Here is a 19,305-nt window from a genome sequence, read left to right as displayed (position 1 = left end):
TAAATTTAATTACTTCCTCAAGTCGTCTTTCAGTTCCTAGTGCTAAAAGGTTGTTGTATTCTCTCTCAAGGATCTGCCGTGCCTAGAGATACCAAAGTGAAAAATTAAAATGGTTGAAGAGGAATAAAAGGCAATAATGGGTACAGATTAACCAGAAGCAGCATGAGCAAACTTGCCTGGGTGTTTTGTGTTGGAATCTGTAATAATAAAGCTAAACTGCTGTAATCAAAGTTTTCATCCAGTGCTATAAGTGAACCATGTACACCACTTTCTAGAATATTATTTGCATATTCTCGGAGGCCAATAGCTTGTATCCAGCGTATGACTCGATCATTGCTCCATACCAGCACATCTGCAAGGACATAACACCATTTCAGTCTCCTGATGCCCCATAACTTCCGAACTGTACAGGTTGTGCATGCACTGTGGACATCATACTGCTTTATTCCTTAAATGACGAATGCCAGCAAACTATTCATATAACTTTAATGGCTTCAGTATCTCCTATTCAAAACCCAAGCTGTGGGAGCAACTGTGTGATTTTAGCTACCTTCAAGTTAAATGTTTATTAGGCAAGATTTTACAGTTTAACAGTGCAAGGGCACGGAAGAAATATCCATTCCTCAAGGCTTCACTGGAGAGTTTTGTATTGAACATTTTGAGAGTCGGGTCAGCACCTACCATTTTATAACATGCCACAAAGCAAACGATGAGTTCACAATTTTAGAGACTAAAATTATTTTTAGTTCAGAAAGCTGGTTGAGCTATTAAGGTCCATGCCAATTATAAAGCTAAGGCAACAAAATGAGCTAGGAAACCATTTTTGAGGATTTGGCTATTATTAAAAAAGTGTCCTACCCTGCCCGTAAGATTAAAAGGAAGTTACTTATACTGATCTTTATACTTGCGAGTGGTAAACATAACACTGAGTTTTGTGTTACTAAGTGATGAGGCTTTTTCCTGAACCCTTAGAAGTCCAGCTAATGTAGCTGTTCTGGGAGCAGGCATTCTCCATCGCCTGACCAACAGCATCCCAGACTTTGGGGTAAGGATCGGCTGAAACACAGCACGGCAGCCAGCGATCACCAAGACCAAATCCCACCTGGGACCATGTCTGACTGACTGATGCACAACAGGGTGAAGGTTGGGTGAAGGCGGCTATGGGTTATTACCCTTGCCCTAGCAGTGGCTAGCATTGAAGGAACACCAGAATTTGAGACCAATGCCCAATTCTCCCACATCAGTCTTCAGCTATGCCCACTCAGGCTGACTGACACTGATGCCTCCACATCCAAGTCAAAGTCTTTGCATCAGTGCATGCCTTCATCTGCCGTGAGCAAATGCACTCCTTCACTGTAGGCATTCCTCCTTCTAATCCCCCCCCCCCTTTTTTTTTTTTAGCTTTTGCAATCAGCATTGTGCTTGAGAAGTGTTAACTGCTGTATTCGCTAGAGCTGGAAATGCTTAAAGGAATCAAAAGATTCTCTTCTGATAATAGAAAAAACCCAGCCACCCTAACAGTTACACATAACAGGAACTGTGCAGTGAGCCTGCAACTGGTCTAGAGAGCTTTACACAGAAAAATACTTTTAAATCAGCTGTTAAATCTTCTAATAAGGCCAGTTCTGCTAGGAACTATTCTTATATACCAATCAACTGCCTCAGTGGCCACCCCTCCAAGCAACGTTTTCCGATATGCATTTTGAAGTACGAAATCAAAGGCAAAGGTTTTCAAAAGCAGGAACACAGCGTTAGGGTCCTGAGTGTTGCCCCCAGCATGTCCCATTGGCTATCTGGCCTGCTTCTGAGACTGAAAGAGGCTAGGATACGATCTGTCCCCAAAATCCAATTTAGCAAAATGTATGTATCAAACTGCCATTCAGAATTGCAGCCCCAATTTAGCAAAGTACTTAACTGTGCCTAATTTAAGGAGATAGTTTGTGTTCTGAAGACAGATGGACGTTAGTTTTACTTAAAGCACATGCTTAAATGCTTTGCTAAAATGGCATGACAAGGGGTTAATAGTGTCAAGCTTCAAAAGAAGAAACATTCCCAGTATTCATTCCCAGGAACTATCACCTTTTATTTCATGCTGACTCATTTCTCTTCGCTTTTCCAGTTCTTTTCTATCATAATTCAACCTCTTTAAACACATGATTCCATATTGCAAGCTTGTTCTGTTATTTAAAGAGAAACATTTACAGAGTTAATAAAGATAATTCTGAAGATGGGAACATATGTAGGATGTATATTTCCTGCATTTCACATGAGGTGTTTCATGGTGCCCATGTAGCAAATCTTCAGGACAGAGGAGAGAGCAAAACCATTAAAAAAACTCCACAGACTTCAAAAATGAAATGGACAAAACCAAAATGAGTATGTTTGAATAAATGTTCTAGCATAAGAAACCCAAAACATTAAAAAATGTATTCAGAAAAGGTCAGCCCTTGCGAGCCATGAAATGTTTTGTCAAATCAGGCCTCAAAAAAGTGACAAATCAGACAGTACATTAAAAAAAAATCCACTTCTTGTCACATAAACATCATTCTCCCTAAAGTCTAAATGCCTTTATTTCCATATTTCCAATTTAGCTTCCTGGCTGTATCCCTAGATAACCTGAACAACTGTCAATTTGCTTGTACTGTTAACAGCTTTTATGTGCTACACACAATAGCTTTTCATTATTATGAGATCTCAGGGCTTCAATTCTTAGTCTACCATTTTCTGATACTTTAAACCACTTCATAAATTATTACTGTTTCTGTATTGTCAAGGCTTTATTTATATATTAATGGTCCCCCACTCATTATGAAATTTATCTGTACCTATATCTTAGTTTGAGAGACATAATTGCAATGCGATTGCTGTTACTCAAGGAATCTCTCTCAGTTCGGATTTCTGACACTTAGCACTCACTTTTCTGTGTGGTTTTCCAAGCCAGAACAACAGAAAGTAAGTGTTTTTATTCTGTGCAGCACTGAGCACTATGCCAGACACATAAAAGTCTTTACATATGTAGTCTTTATACAAACATACCGATGAAAGCTATCCACCATTTTTAAGTGCACGCGTAGATCTTTCTTTGTCAGATGATCTAACATCCTCGCATCTACCAGGCATTCCATAAAATAACTTCGGTACTGAGGTAAACCCAGACTGGGGAGCCATTCGTTACCTATCCATTCGTGGTTCATATCACCATAAGCCAGGGTCTATGGGAAAAAAATAAGGGGGGAGGGGGAATAAATTCTTGAGTTTGTTCAAGGTGGCACCACAGATTAGAGACAGAATATCTATCTATCTGCTATGCTTGTTTCTGGTGAGAATTCCTAGCTTAGAAATCCTGTCTGAAAAAAAAAAAACATTCAATTTCTACATCGTTTTGACACTGGAGGTGGAAGCCACTGTGAGATATTTGCTACCAATAGCAGTTTTTCCTGTTGTGTCTTGTTTTCTGTCTTGGTAAATTTTAAGCAATTTTTTTGTAATAAGAAATTGTAGTTTCAATTTTGAGTTTTAAATGCAAGTGAACTTATTACACAGTCAAAATGTGTTTGTTTCATAATCGTACTTGTTTTCAATTGACCTTCTAGACTATTTATGCTAGGCAAATCCTACACTGAACTTGGTAATACAAACATGGCCCCAGGGAATCCACTGCAGTTTGTGTCACTGTTTAGTGGGGGCTAGGATTTCCTAAGCAGGATGTAATGACACTTCATGGTTACACATCTGTAGTCCTTTTGAGACTGAAAGTTAATTTCAGTTGTTTGTCAGCCAAGTTTAAGTTCACTATCAGTCTTCACCATCAGTCAGAGCAGGTGACCAAATACCTTCTATTAATGAGATACTTTCAGCTGTGAACAGCTTAAACCTAAGTGCATCATATGTGGAACTCAAAAAATTAATTCTTTATGATAGGAGCAAACCAGATTCCTCCTAGAAGCTAGCATTCAGGCATTAAGCTACTTCATTGTCCAGCTGAAATTTCAATAGGGTGAGGAAGAAAGTATATGAAAAACACACATGTATGTTGAGCTATTTTTATATGGGTTGCACAATTAAGATGAAAAATAGACAGATTTTACATGTCACTGTTGTCATTTATTTTGGTACTACTAAAACTTAGCAGAAAAGAGAACTCACGAATGGCAAGATTAACACCTCCTCAATAGGATTGTGCTTGGTTTTGAGCATCACTGTCGAGTCTAACTATCTTTTTGTTTTGTTTTTAATGTCTTCTGTCATTATAGACAAAAGGATAACGTGGTGCGAGCTGGATATATTTTCTGTGAGGGGAAATTTAGTCCCCTCATCTCTCATTCTTGTGAGATTTTGAAGAGAAAAGGAATGCCATAAGTAAAAACAGTAAGATTGTGTAAGAGTGTGCATATATTAGAGAAAGAAGTTGAAAAATATAAGCAATTGATAGTCTAACTAAAGTGAAAAATTTTGTTCCTAATTATACAAGACTATTTGTAGACTGATACTTGGGTATGATTTATACAATTGTTCTAAAAAAAATCTGGTGTAATTTTAGAAATGTTAGATCTCAAACTCTTGGCATATTTTATTAGCCTATCCTCAAAAATGAGGAAAATATTTTTTCTAGATTTAGCTGGGAGGTAGAAGATGTCTCTGAAATGTAGTAATTTCTTTTAAGAAAAATATTTACAGCATATGTACCTCTTTGTGCTTTACCTAGCAAATCTGTCCAGAGAATATTTTCTTTGTATAGAAGAACTCTAAATGTGTAAATCATAATTCAATCATTGAGATACTGTCACAATACTATACTCCTCTATGCATACTGATACACTGTTAATTATATTATCATTAGAATTCCATTAAAAAAAAAATAATGTGAAAGGGTCAAACCTGAGCCCAGCTGCCTTCTTCAGACTCCTTCTATGTTATCAGCAGGAAGCAATTCGTAAAGCAGGTAAAAAGACAATAAAAATAAGTTATAAAGAGATGTGGTTTTCATGTGTGTGTTCATCTTAGTACAAATGAAAATCTACATGTAAATTGCGCTGATAAAATAACTCCAGTCAGTGACAATGCCCTGGGCTAAACTGCCTTAAAAATTACAAGACCAAACCCATAAAATCTTAGCAGGGCAAATCTAGCTAAGTTTTCAATATATAAAATCATTATAGCTTCAGGAAACTTTACAGCATTATCTTAAACACTTTTTATGGCTTCACAATCAAAACACAACCATTTACTTACAAAGCTGGGTATGAGAGATGCCATTTTTTATTTCTAGTTAGATTTTGCAACATTCACAATAAAAAGCTGTCTTCTTGTGAATGTATTGTAAAGGAGCTTTTTATATAATATTTTTTATGGCAAAACTATATTCTGCTGGCTAGCCAGTTAAACAGGACCAACTCTACTTCTGGTCAGTTGAGTGTTGTTATATTTGAAGTTACCTTAACCAACAATAATAATATTGAAAATGAGCTCAGTTGTAAAAAAAAAAAAAATTATTGATGAGAATCTGCTTCATGAATGTTCATGAGAAAACTAAAAATAGTATAGCAAGCATAAATTTCTATGAAATAGGTCTTTATTGCATCAAAATTTAGCTTCAGTACTTCCCCCACCATTTATGGATTGGGCTGACTACAAAGTTTTCCAAACTGAAGACAGGTTTTTCAGACATCTCACTGTAGGACTGTATCATGTTTTTACAAGCACTGTTATGGGGTTGTCATGACATAATGCTAAAAACAAAACCTAAAATAACATATGTTCCAAATAAAAGAAAAAAGTCAGAACTATTGAATAAAATCTATTAATATTTATTTATGTCCCCCAAAGCAGGGAGAGGTTTGACAAAAATCAATAAATAAATGACACACTCCGTGCACCCTAAATCAGATAGCATGAATACACGAGTATGGATATGAAAGACTCAGCATTAATGAAAGCACTGAGTTGTGTAATGCAGCATTCTCAAGCCTTTTCTTATTTCTGTCTATTTCAGCAGATATAAAACTATGTTTAGAAGAGGTACTAGAGAGTAAAGTCCAGGGGAAATGTTGCACCTGTAACCGCGACAATTTCATTTCACTAAATGAGGTTTCACACTGGCAGTGAAACTATTATGTACTGGAAAACTCTGATACTGGTTTTAGGTTCACACAATTTTTGTGACCGCAATACAGTTTGTAATTTCTTTGGCTGAGAAATGATGTAACTGTTCTTTAAATTAAATTTCACTACACCCTGTGACTTTCTAATGGCATGCTCGGGAAGCATCCTACAGAAGATATGGCATCTGTGTTAAAGCAGATATATCCTAGCTCTCTTTCGAGTACTGAAACGATTTAAATGGAAGTGGAAAGACTAACCGTTTTAGCTGGAGCCGCAAGATTTTCCATTTCTTCATGGGTCACCCAAACATTGCCTGAGGGCTATGGACAAGGCCCGCAGGGAGGCAGGCGGGATCCACATTAGGTAAGCAGTGGTAAAGAAGAAAGGCAGCACCACTGTAAGTTAACAGCGTATAGCATCACCATCAGCACAACCATGTTCTTGCCTCTACCGAGCTGCAACTAGAGACAACTTTAGACAACTTGATTTGTATCTCTTGTTAGAGGATTCTGAACAGACGTGATGGAGTATTTCAACTAGAACTGATGGATGAAATCCAGCAGAACACCGTCACAAAGGAAAGAATAATAATTAAAGCTGCATTTCACAAACAAGTACCAAATACCACCTTTAGCTCATAGCTCTGTCTGGAGGTAAGCTTCAGTTCTCAAAGATTTTCCAGCCTAAATATTCTGCATGCATCACAAGCTCACATTGTAATCTAAATAATTATGACTTCCCCCACGTTTCTGTAAATCAAAACTGTCAGGAAAATTCACTTGTAAAACTAGTTTTTGTCATCCTATTGTTTTTAGTCAGTTTATTACTGGGACAATGAGATGAGGCAGGGAGGAGGCCGTGGAAGTCTGCTGTGCACATAAGGTAAAATGTGCTGTGTTTTCTTGAAAGCAGAAGTAAATTAACTCCTTTCCTGAGAAAGAGGGGAGGCAGGAAGACCTGGGACTCAGAAATGCATATGCCAGGGCAGCTTTGTGCTGCCAATTACTCAAGGGAGAATTAAAGAAACAAGGCAAAATTATTCCCAATGTTTCTAGCTTGAATGTACTGTTTTCTCCACAAGTGTCAATGTGCTTATGCTTTGAAATATGCTATTATGCTCTTAAAATCAAAATGAATTTTGTTTAGTAATTCAACATCATGTTGACTCTATACTGCTTTACTTAAGTGAAATCCATTACGATTCATAGCATTACCATGGTTATGACATATACAACCATTCTGAGGTGAGAAAATATCAGATGGGGAAATATAATATTGAAAGAACCTTAGCAATGTGAAGACAAAAGGCCAGTCAACAGGAACATTAGAGTCCTGTTGCCCAGTTGCTCATATAACTCAATGGTTCTGGTACCCCTCAAAGGTATCTCAATTCTCATTTCCACTAAGAGATTCTCCATTTTATTCCATGAAGAGATTACAAAATAAAAATATTATCATTATTATTAACATGATTATTATTGTTATCTTAGTATTAGAAGTCTGAGCTGCACCACTTGAGTAGTAGTCTTTGTCCTTCACTTCTGTGCCATGTTTCCCATCTGATCTGATTTTTTTCTTGTACTTTTTTTTTTTTTGTTACAGTCTCTATTGCCTCTTTCATAGCCATTGCCATCAGCCTCATAGCCATTGCCATCAGCCTCTCAGCATGAAACTCCCCTTTTGTTATCTTCTTTCTTCTTCTCCTGAGTTTGTCCTGTTTTTCTTCATTTTCCACTAAAAGGTGCTTTTTATCTACAGCACATACTTTGTTACTCTCCCCTAATGTACTTTCTTGCTCTTTTTGATATATTCCCCTTTCCTTTCAGATCTGTATCTCTGTGTTTCTTCTTTACTTGCTTCCTTCTCATCTACTGCCACTCTCTCCCTTCTTCACGGAACGCACACATTCCGCTTCTTCCTTCTGGACTCTCCCTTCACACCTCCAATCACTGCTTCTCTTAAAAGCATGAAGAACCTAAAGCCAGCTGACTCAGATTAGATAACATTTGGAAGGATGCAAAAAAGGGGAATGGGAACAAGATTCAAAAGAGCTGTGTTCCTACATAACCCCTCTCCTCTCCTGCCTTGCCTGCACCACCCCTCCTCCAAAAAAAAAAAAAAAAAAAAAAAACAAAAAAAAAACAGAAAAAAAAAACCAAACGCAAACTGATTTGGTTGGGAGAGATGACTTGAAGGAAGAGACAAAAATACAGGCACAATTACAAGCAAGATGCTCAATACTGATCATTTAGATAACATCAAGGTTAATCAAAAGTATGACTTACAAAAAATAAGAATATCTACTAAAGGAAAAATACCAGCGATCAACAATCAAGTGAGTGATGAACAGGTCCTTCTGAGTCTCTCTAGGACAGTTCCCACTGATTGTGAAGTGTGTGTCACCAAAGAGCCACTCTTGTACTACAAAAGTCTTTCTGCAGACCCCTGCAGGGTGAAGTGGGGAAGAAAAAGTTAGCTGAACAGGACTCACTGTTCTGGATGTTGGAGGTGCTGATGGACTTGTCAGTGATACCATCTCCTGGATTGCTAATCGGAGCTTTAAGCGATGAAGAGGATTGCTGATTCCAATTTCTCTTTGAATCTCAGTATCGGACAAAGCAGACATAATAGCTCCGCTCTTCACATTGGCACGGCAGGCAGCAACATACCAGGCTGGCATGCCTAGCCAGAGCTGTTGAGAGAAAGGACACATTCATGCAAAACATTGCTTCATTTCTCAAATGAAATTAATCATCAAGGGACCTATCAATCTGAATAAGCATGGTAATACACACAAATGAGTATGACTATCATAGTCTTTAACAAAACAAAATTGGTTTAGAACCTTTGAAATTGCCATAGCTTCATGCGAACTCTTTTCATTGCTTTTATTGTAACCAGAACTTTAAAGCAAGGGATGCTTTGAATTATTTTTAGAGCTATGTCCTCTATCACCTGGGCTACTCCTTTCCCAGGCCTTTAATGAGCAAGTAGTGGCACAAGTCAGTGTTACTGCCCATTTGATAGTCTTATCATATATGGAAAACAATCTAAGAGGAATTGATTAAGTAATTTTTTCACTTTTGCACTAAAATGGCTTTCTCTCTCTTTCCATCTTAGTCCCCACAGTGTACTCACAGGGCACAATCTCACACTTCTCAGCTTTTATTTTCTTCGTAGGAATAAACCAAGCACAGTGCAGATAACCAACCTGGTGAGGACTGAGCTTGCTGTAAATCTGGGAACAGTCTGGTATGGTGTCATATCCCAGCTAGAAATACAGGTTAGGAGTTGCAGCAAAATGTAAGCACAGCTACATCACCTGTGGATTTAGAAGATATGTACTCACTGCTTCATGCTTTTCCTCTCCTTATGTTAGTCTTGCTAGCTTAGGTCAGCAACAGCCCCTTGCTTCACCACTTTTACTCTTTTCTTGTAAGAGGTACTCTCCACTGCTAGCAGTCTTCCTGGGACCTACTGAGCATGAATTCTTCTAGGTTTTCTCAGCTTTCTCATTTTGTGCTGCCTCATCAATATGATTGTTGGTGTCTACAGATCTCTGCTCCCAAAGGAGACAATTCCATAGCAGGGATACATACATATGGGAAGTTTTTGTCACAGTGTGAAATACATTACGCTATAGAGAAAAGTGTAAGAAGAACATAAGCAGTGAATGCCATAATCACTGAGATTTTGGGGATAACACAATGGAAAACAAAGAAAGACATGCCTTGCTAGGTGCTTAACTCCAGGTGACTGCTAGGCTTTGTGAAACCTGAGAGAAGAAGATACTCTTCTCTGGAGAGTAGCCCTTCCCTGCCCTCTCTCCTCACCCTTTTCCAGATCACCATCACACGCGGGTTGGTGCTGTGAATCACATTTTTTAGTACATAGCTCTCCCCACTGGGTTGAATAAGCATAATATATAACAAAAGATTTCCACTGGGCAGCAAAACAGCTAATATTCTAGATTTTGCGACACTGAGTGTCAAAGTGCATAAATCACCCTTCACTACTTAACCTTCAATGTATCTGAGTGTACATGCTTCTGTATACATAAAATTTATATACACATTTAAACAGCTACCTAATTTTGTTAAGTATAGATCTTTTATACTTCACTGAACTGCTATATAATATTCCTTCAAATATAAATTGTCAAAAACACTTTTCAAACATACTGATTAGTTCCTAATGGCTTCTAGTAGCATCTTATTCTATTCTACTGTTTCTCAAATAGAAACCTATCCATCAGCATACAATGCAGTGATACTATGTGACAGTAGCCACTATATTCTACATTTTCAGATTTTTTTTATTAATTCTGGGTAGATGGCAACTAACGACTGTCCGTGTTTGAATTTCAGTAGGATACAGCATCTGTGATTGTAAGTGAAGTCATCAAGAGCTCTGTCTCTCTGTGCATCTCGAATAGGCCATCAGAATTAGCTGATTTCATGATTTTAATTTTTTCTCTTAATAATGGCTTACTAAAAAGGCACAAGGTCAAAGAAATTATTAAAAATATTCCATCAGTAAATTCACCAGCAAAGCAGACATAAATTGAAGTTAAATTTTTATTTAATTTCTCACAGTACAAGGAAGTACTGTGTGGTTATTAACAAGTCTATACCTTATCTGGGACATACTTACTTAAAAGACAGCTGTTAGATCACTTTTATGTCACAGAGAAAACAGACTTGAATGTCAGATTCCAAAAGAGCTCAGACAGGCTTTTCTGTACTGACTCCTGATGTATCACAGGGCTTGAGGAACAACTGCATCATGTTTGAAAAAGCCCTTCCCACTGATGGGATGAGCCACTGGCCCCCATCCAATGCTAGTCCGAACCTTACAAATATGATCTAATTCCAACTAACTGTAATGGAATATAAAGTTTCATGAAAATCAAAAAATGGAAAAAAAAAAATTATGTAGATTACACCCAGCTGCACTTAACAAAGGGCCATGAAGAAACTATGCATAGCTTTAAAATGTAATTAATATTCTCATTTAATTTGACATAAATTTTTTTCATACATGCACTTGAAAAGCAGGAAAGCGTAAATACTGGGAGTTATTCACCCTGCAGAAATAGATTCAAATGTTTGCCGCTCATTAGGTAAATTAGTTCTTTAACAAATTAGGTAAATTAGTTCTTTAACAAACAGCTGTCTCTACCAGAAAATGCAGTTAGATGAAAAGAGTCTCTAAAAAGAGCACACAGTAATGGTTCTAGGCAGAGAACCCAGATATCAAGATTTATATACTTTTCCAGAATTAGTTAAGAAAACCCACAGTTCTTAAAATATATCTCAACTATGTCTGTGCTACAAAAAGATGACCAGAATAAATGCTAAGGCTGAAAAGTTGAGCCCTGAAAAGTTTAGAAATGCCACAATTGTGATTACATATACTTCTCTAATTTGGGCCTTTGTCTCCTTTAATATTAATTTTGTTTTTTAGTCAAAGGGTTACAAACTATATTTTCCCCAGGAGAGTATGAAATGCACACAGTGTCCATCTGCTGACTGAATGCACTGATGCTCACTGAATAAATTCAGTACTTCTGCCCTCGTATCTTTTTATTATCAGTATTCAGTCTGCACTGAATACTGCAACATAAACTTCCTCATGGGCTTTCCTGTGCTACTCTCATCATATTTCCCAAGAAGTTCATAGACATCAATTTCTCTTTACAGCCCCTCTCTGAGACAGTGGGAAGCACATCCTATTTTGCAGCTAAGAATTAAAGCAAAAAAAGATTAGGACTTAACTTGTCAGAAATGTCTTCAAATTTTGGATCACCCTGGAGGACATCAAGGGCAGATTTTTCTCAGTATTCAGAAATGTATAGACCTTTGTATGTTCACCTTTCTAGCAAATCAGCTTTCACCGTAATACCGAATATTTCTGACTGATACAAATCTGGTTACAGAACTCTCAAAATCATATGAAAAAGTCAGGTAGTGGCCAAATTAACAAATGTTCCATATTAGCAGAGGTATTTTTTTGGAAGGAAGATATCACCCTATTTTCCAAGGTCATGCGCAAACGCTTGAACTGCCTTTCTGCAGTTTTCATTTAATCTTTTTCATTAGGTACCTTCAGCAATTCCAACATGAAGTAGAAATTTTGTAGACATTAGCTGCTTTCATTCGTCATCCTTCATTTGTTCCCTGAACATACTCCTGTTAAAGCTTTGGAGGGGGACCTTTTTTTAATCGAAGGGAAAAACTCTACAAATTCTATCTAATGATCAATGGATGATACCCACAGCAGACATGAGAATAGGTGGGAGTACATAGAGATGCTTGGTATAGAGAAGGAACAGACACCTGTTCCTTCAGCCAACAAGGAGCTTGTACCTGCACTGAACTGATACAGCCTTGCCATGTAAAAGTGACTGTGTATAAGAACATCCTTACTTTCTGCCTTCTCCTCCCCTCAGCATCTGGGTAAGTATTTTTTGAATATTTCACCTAAAACATTCCTTGATTTTTGTCAAAACTGATGGACAGCTTTTCTGAATGATTCTCTGGATGGCTCCCAAAATCCATTCATTTAGGCTCTCCAAATAAATGAGAGGTCTCTGCAGATCGGATTTCAGAGATGAAGGCACTGCCTGTCAAATCAGAGAGATTTCAACCTGGATCTCGCACATCCCAGGTAAAAGTGTCAAGAGGAACACCTCTTCTTCCTGTTCTGAGTGATATCTAGGTAAATCAGCCTTTTCCCATTACATTTTAAAAAACCAGAAAGTTAAAATTCTTTAAATTTATTAAAAATTCTGAAGATGTAGCTTTTGTGTTAACCTCAAATAAAATTTGATAGCTAATTTTTGTTTTCTCCTTAGTACATCATCCTACATAAACTCTGTGGAGTTCCTAGATATTCAGAGATTGAGAAATTATAAGATTTTGACAGCTGGCTGAACATAAGCCAGCAGTGTGCTCAGGTGGCCAAGAGGGCCAATGGCATCCTGGCTTGTATCAGGAATAGTGTGGCCAGCAGGACCAGGGAGGTGATGGTGCCCTTCTACTCAGCACTGGTGAGGCCACGCCTCGAGTACTGTGTTCAGTTTTGGGCCCTTCACTACAAGAAGGACATTGAGGTGCTGGAGCGTGTCCAAAGAAGGGCAATGAAGCTGCTGAAGGGTCTAGAGCACAAGTCTTATGAGGAGCAGCTGAGGGAACTGGGGTTGTGTCATTTGGAGAAGAGAAGGCTGAGGGGAGACCTTATTGCCCTCTACAACTACCTGAAAGGAGGTTGTAGCAAGGTGGGGGTCTGTCTCTTCTTCCTAGTAACAAGTGATAGGACAAGAGGAAACGGCCTCAAGCTGTGCTGGCGAGGTTTAGGTTGGATATTAGGAAAAACTTCTTCACTGAAACGGTAGTCAGGCACTGGAACAGACTGCCCAGGGAAGTGGTTGAGTCCCCATCCCTGGAGGTATTTAAAAGACGGGTAGACGTGGTGCTTAGGGACATGGTTTAGTGGTGGACTTCACAGTGTTAGGTTAAAGGTTGGACTCGATGATCTTAAAGGTCTTTTCCAACCTTAACGACTCTGTCATTCTATGATTTCAAAAATTCGGGGTTTGAATGCATTTGATAACCATTCTTTTTCCTGTCCTCATCCCCGTGTAGTCCTGTCTTATTTTTTTCAGCTCTAGTTTCTGATTTACACCATGCAGTGTCAAAATCTGCTTAGTGCTCATGGCACAGTGCGCAGGCGAGAGAGGAGGAGACTTTAACAGTCTCTTTCAGAATTTGAAGGATGAGCACACAGAAGCAGCCTACAAACATGGCTCACGTTTCCAGGTTATGGCCAACACTTACCTCCAGCCAGGCAACCACTGTAGGCCCATCCCATTGTGCAAAAGGCAAACCCTTTCTCCGAGCTTCTTCTAGAAGTTCATGTCTAGAAATAGATCAAAAATTGTTAAATATGCAGAGGTATGTGTAGGGACAATATAGATGCAACCATGCCTTTCTGTTAAGGGTAACAACAGTGAAGCATGATGACAGGCATAAAAAAGGCATAGAAAATACCAACAAACAATACAGCTCCTTGCCCTTTTTGAATGTATTCATCTATTCCCAACTTTTTTTTTTTTTTTTTTTTTTTTTGTGGTCCGTTTTGACATCCCTTTAAACACTTAACACACACAACCCGAGTCTTCTGTCTGTTCTTAGCTGAAGAAATACAGAATTGGGATACCCTATATAAAAGGATCAGCCATATAATAGAAGACATTGGTGAAGAGAGAAAACTGAGGGATTCCTCCTGAGACTAGCTTAGCTCTGGTCTGGTAATGACCCAGAAAGGCCCAAAATTGCCAACTTCTAGACCTGAGCTAAGCACGGATGTAATGCAGCCAGGTATGAGAGGTCTCTGTGTTTGAAACACTAAGCCCTGCTGGAGCAGCTATGCACAATTCTAGGGTCTCTGCAGTACAGCTATTCTGCATCTTAAATAAGCCATCTGTGGCTAATGAAGAGTTAGTTGTATCTTTAATAGTTCCATGTTATTTTTTTTATTATTATTGCTTATATACAAAAGAAATCCACATGGTTTACTGACATATACATTTTTATAATTATAGAATTGATGTGGTTTCTCAATTTTATACATATACATATATACATAGATATACTTCTCTTGAGTTGATCAGATACCAATCCAAGCATCTGCAGCTTCTCTGGACTGCAATGAGTGTGTTATGCAAAACGTCATTCTCAAAGCTTAAAATATAATTTTAATACAGTGGTATTAAATATTTGGTAAAGTTATGTATAGGCCAGTCACCTAGACTATCAGGAGAATGCTCTATATTAAACATGTTCAACTGTTTGACCAGACATTTTTATTCCTGGAGCAGGAATAAAGAACCCACTGTGGTAGTGGCACAGAAAAAGCAGCCCTTCAAAAGTCTTTTTTTTGTGCTATTTAACAACATATTTCAGCTGCCTCCTACCTTGTGAAACACAAAAGAATGCTCTCAGCAACAAGCTGTAGTGAAAACCTAATTAGACAGGGCCTATGCTAATGTAGTATTAAAATTTGCTTACATTCCCACATAACAAGGAAATCTTGGAATTATAGCTTCAGTTTTGCTCTGTCCTCCTTTATTACTACAGCTTTTGTGGTTCAGTTATCCCTTGGCAATTCTTCACTGCCTTAGCAGCCTTTCAAATATATGTACTACAAAATCACAGCAGATAAAAGCGGTGGAGTGATCTTACTTGTAAGGAGTACTCCTTTTGGGATTTTTGCACTGCTGAGGGGCCAGACTGAGAGAATTTGGCTTTAGCAGAAAATGGATCTCAAATAGCAATTTTGCATACATGTTTAAATCCCTTGTTCTGAATATTAATAGAAAGACAGCTGCTTTACTTTCTATGTTTCTGCTGTAGTAATATGTAACACTACAAATACTTGACAGCGTTACTGAAGTTTATCTAGCTTCTCCTCCCACACATCTTTTGCAGCATACCTTACCCTTTGTCACTCAGATGTTCAAAGACAGTGTAGAGCTATCCTTGCTTTCTATGAAAGCGAAATTCTCAGTAAAATGAGAAAAGTCACACTCTGGGTACACAAACACCACGTTACCTTCAGTAGCAGGAGGAGGTGCAGAAATCCTATACTCCCAGGGAGATAAGCAGCGAAGGTCAATAGAGACACACGGTTGGCTGCTTAGGAAAGCAGAATTAAGGCATGGCTAGACACAGCCACCTCCCAGCTACCTGTGGGTGAGGTATTTGGGTTGCAGCCTTCCCTCGGAGTTGGATCTGCGGGGTGCCTGTGAAGCTACAGCAGTGCTGTACCTCTCTCAGGTGCCACAATGGGGCTGCATGGCTCCTGCTGCCACCAGGGCTGTGAGCTGGCATGGCTGTCCTTAGGGAGAGCCAAGCTTTCAGGGATGCTTCTTCCTCACCTGGCCAGTTTTGCTCTCCCATGGCAGAGCATGGACCCCACAACACCCTGTGCAACTTGCTCCTTCCCCAAAGCCAGCCGAAGCCCAGAGAGCAGCCCCTTCTGCAGCCGGGAGTCCCATGGAGGCACCATCCTTGGGAGGAACCTGATCCCAGATTTTTTCCTTATCTGGGGTATTCTCTTTGCCCATACCAGCTGAAAGAGTGGAGCCCATACCAGCTGAAAGAGCAGGGCCAGCTATCACAGTAAGTAAAAAAGGAGATTATGGCTTTGAGAGCCACTGGCCTTCCTTGCTTGTGTTGCGCTCCTGCTCCAAGCAGCAGGGCAGCAGCATGTGGTCTACAAGGAGAAACTTTTGCCCTATTCCTTTGATTTGATGTTAAATACCTGTGTGGCCTCAGGAACTGAGGTGCCTGCAGAAGAGGCACTGGCACGAGTTCTCACTTCCATGAAAAACTTACTTCCTTTATGCTGGAATTATAAAGTACATACTTCTAGGGAGTCCTCTGTGACTTTGCAACATCTGAACTGGCCTGAGGCTTGGTGTGGAGGCTTAGCATTATTCCAGTGCTTCTCAAACAAATACACTCTCCCAAAGTAGGAAAGTGCTTCTGTTACTTCAGAGGCAGTCTGGCTCACAGAGCTAAAGGAAAATATAGTTGTGGTTATTGATTTTGGCTGAAGAAAATGGGGCCAGGACAGAAATGGGATGCCCTATATATACATATATATATATGTATATATATATGCTATAGCCAAAGACTACAGTATGATAAACATAATCCAAAGAGTCTTGGCATGTAGATGGAAAGTGTTTTGGGTTGAAAATATTTTTAGTGTAACGTTAAAATCCTTTACTCAGACATCATAAGGCCTGTGCCTCACTTATTGAAGTGGAATACTAAAAGGATTTTTATAATATTTCTTTCCCTTAAAAAGAATTTTATGCCTCAGAACTTATACTTCCTTCCGTCAAATGTTTCGTTTAAACACCTCTCCAATATTAAAGTTTATTTAAATTGTATTTTACTTTTTGAGCAGTATTCTTCGACTACTTTTTAATACACGCTAGCAGATCTGCAGAACCTGAACCTTTATTTTCTAACCCAGAACTAAACCCAGAATTTCTATTTTTTTGACTGAGACGTATTCTTTAGTTGGCAAAGAAAACTGTTTTTTTTTTTAGTATGAACTAGCACTATAGAAAAAACTCTTTCAAAATAAGTTAAAAGTGTAATGTAGGAAAAAACATGTATTGTTTTGATTAATAGTGCAAATCATCAGAAAAATGAATCCAGTGATCTGCCTATTTTGCAATATAATCCGAATATTTTAGAACATCCTGAATGCACTACTGTCCTTGTGGCATAGTCACTGGCTTCCTGAAAACAGAAGGTCCCCAAAGCCAAATATTGGTGACTGCAGTTCAATTTTCCTTACAAAAATGTACAACTGATCACAGGAGGAAGAAGAGACAAATACCCTGAAGCTCGTCACTCCCTCTTCCTTTCATTACAGAGATAGGGTTTGGAGATCGTGAATAGCATTATATAGTTTCTCTAATTTGGAAGATGCTTTGCAGGGGAACGTGGCGATTTTCTCCTCCTAAGACTTTGTCAGAAGAGTACTACATGTTATAATGTGTCCACTTTGCATTGGTAAGGAGGCAGGGAATTAAAATGTAATTATTTCCATGCTCGTTTAGTTTTTTGGCAACATATGAAAACAAGCTGATAAGGAAGAATTGACATTAATTAGGCATTACTATAAATGCTATTATTTTGCAGATAGGGCTTTAAACCACTTACTACCACTGGAATGAATTCCAAATTAAAGTTATATTTTTAAAGATAACATTGTTACCGTTCAAGAATAAAATCCTCTTCCGAAGACATTATGGGAGTAACTGCAATATGCTATTTAAAATATATCGTTACCCTAAGCCTGGTTTTGGAAAGTCAGGAAATTTCATGAACCTCAACTGTCTAGCATTTGTCCAAAATTTGAGAGATGCTTGTATTTGTCTCTTTTAGAGAAAGTGCCTCATAAAGTGGGCTGCCTTCACTCTTTTATCAAAGGCAGAAAAGAAAAATCACATCATGTCAAGTTGTGTTGTGGTGTGTGTGTGTCAGAGAAGCGGCGTTGCCTCCCTAGCACTGACTTCTGATGTTTAATCCTCCCCAAAGATACTGTTACACTGGGACATTTTTGTTAGCACCATTCTTCCGAGAGCCAGGTACAACTGCCCGTATCAACCTACCAAGCTGAGAGCACAACTGTCTCATACCATGGGGACTATGAATGCTTCAATATCTCTCTGGAAAGCAAAGGTACATGGGAGCAAAAGGAAGGGGGAAACGGTAAGAGTAAAACTATGTTATTATCCTGGAAATTTTCTATTTCATTTATATCCTTTCCTTGCACCAGGAAAATTCCAGCTCTGTATCAGCAGCCCTCACTATCTCATTGCATAACTCTCAATGAACCTTATTAAAAATAAGAGTAATCTTTAAATAGACTTTGTGTGGGAAGTTAACAAGATCTTGATTTAAAGCGTGTCATTCAGTGACATTCAATTTTCTTTACGAAGATGAGGCTCCCCCCATGAAGCAAACAAGAAATAACAGCTTAGGATTTCTGATACACATAATGAAACACTCTGTGTAGCACACAAAGTCCAGACACTGTGTTGATGAAACTTGAACAATGTTTCAACACAGATCTTCCTATTTCTGCAAATAATAGCATTTACTCTGATAGTTCTAGTAGGATTCACATGAAAAGTCCTCAGGGATATCATATTGCGCATATTATAATGTCTCTTATTTAAAATGTAATCATAAATGTGAGATAAATAGAAAAGGAGGCACAGTGAAGTCAAGAGTCAAATCATGTTTGTAAAATACAAGCAGAATGTATTTAAAAATTTTGGCTAACGGGCAATTTAGAGTCTAAGAAATGGCCTTTACTCATAGACATTTTCTCACAAAGATAACAGACAAAAGTGTTTACCTAGCAGATCCTCTGATTATTATTATTACTGACACTATCATGATTATTATCACCGATGTTAAAATGTTTAGTTTACAATAAAATACTATACGCTATTGGTTTCTATAAGAGAAATAGACAGAAACAATAGACCAAATATGCTACATTTGTTTGAGTAATCCTATGATTTCAAGTTAAGATTAAACACATCTGCCTCTCAAAAGCTAACATACATTCAAAGACTGCAAAATTCAGGAGAGAGGATTTCTAATG

At 38.3% G+C, this 19,305-nt stretch overlaps 1 protein-coding gene across 5 annotated transcripts in view; it reads right to left on the bottom strand.

The window, feature by feature from the left end:
- Window positions 1-19,305, bottom strand: part of PPFIA2 (PTPRF interacting protein alpha 2) — a gene marked incomplete at both ends in the record, with an annotated part of 338,647 nt that overhangs the window by 2,868 nt on the left and 316,474 nt on the right. For 4 of the 5 annotated variants that reach the window (XM_082308355.1, XM_082308356.1, XM_082308357.1 and 1 more), the window contains 8 exons: window positions 14-82; window positions 177-352; window positions 2,080-2,177; window positions 3,037-3,212; window positions 4,879-4,908; window positions 6,360-6,422; window positions 8,594-8,794; window positions 13,941-14,022. In XM_082308355.1, coding sequence (XP_082164481.1) covers window positions 14-82; window positions 177-352; window positions 2,080-2,177; window positions 3,037-3,212; window positions 4,879-4,908; window positions 6,360-6,422; window positions 8,594-8,794; window positions 13,941-14,022 — 895 coding nt within the window. The remainder of the gene's footprint in view (window positions 1-13; window positions 83-176; window positions 353-2,079; window positions 2,178-3,036; window positions 3,213-4,878; window positions 4,909-6,359; window positions 6,423-8,593; window positions 8,795-13,940; window positions 14,023-19,305) is intronic. The other variant, XM_082308358.1, reaches the window with a different exon arrangement.

This window comes from Platalea leucorodia (assembly GCF_965183815.1).
Source record: "Platalea leucorodia genome assembly, chromosome: 4".
NCBI classification, from domain to species: domain Eukaryota; kingdom Metazoa; phylum Chordata; class Aves; order Pelecaniformes; family Threskiornithidae; genus Platalea; species Platalea leucorodia.
The sequence above is the reverse complement of the archived record's forward strand: the minus strand, read 5'-3'. Positions and strand labels throughout refer to the sequence as shown.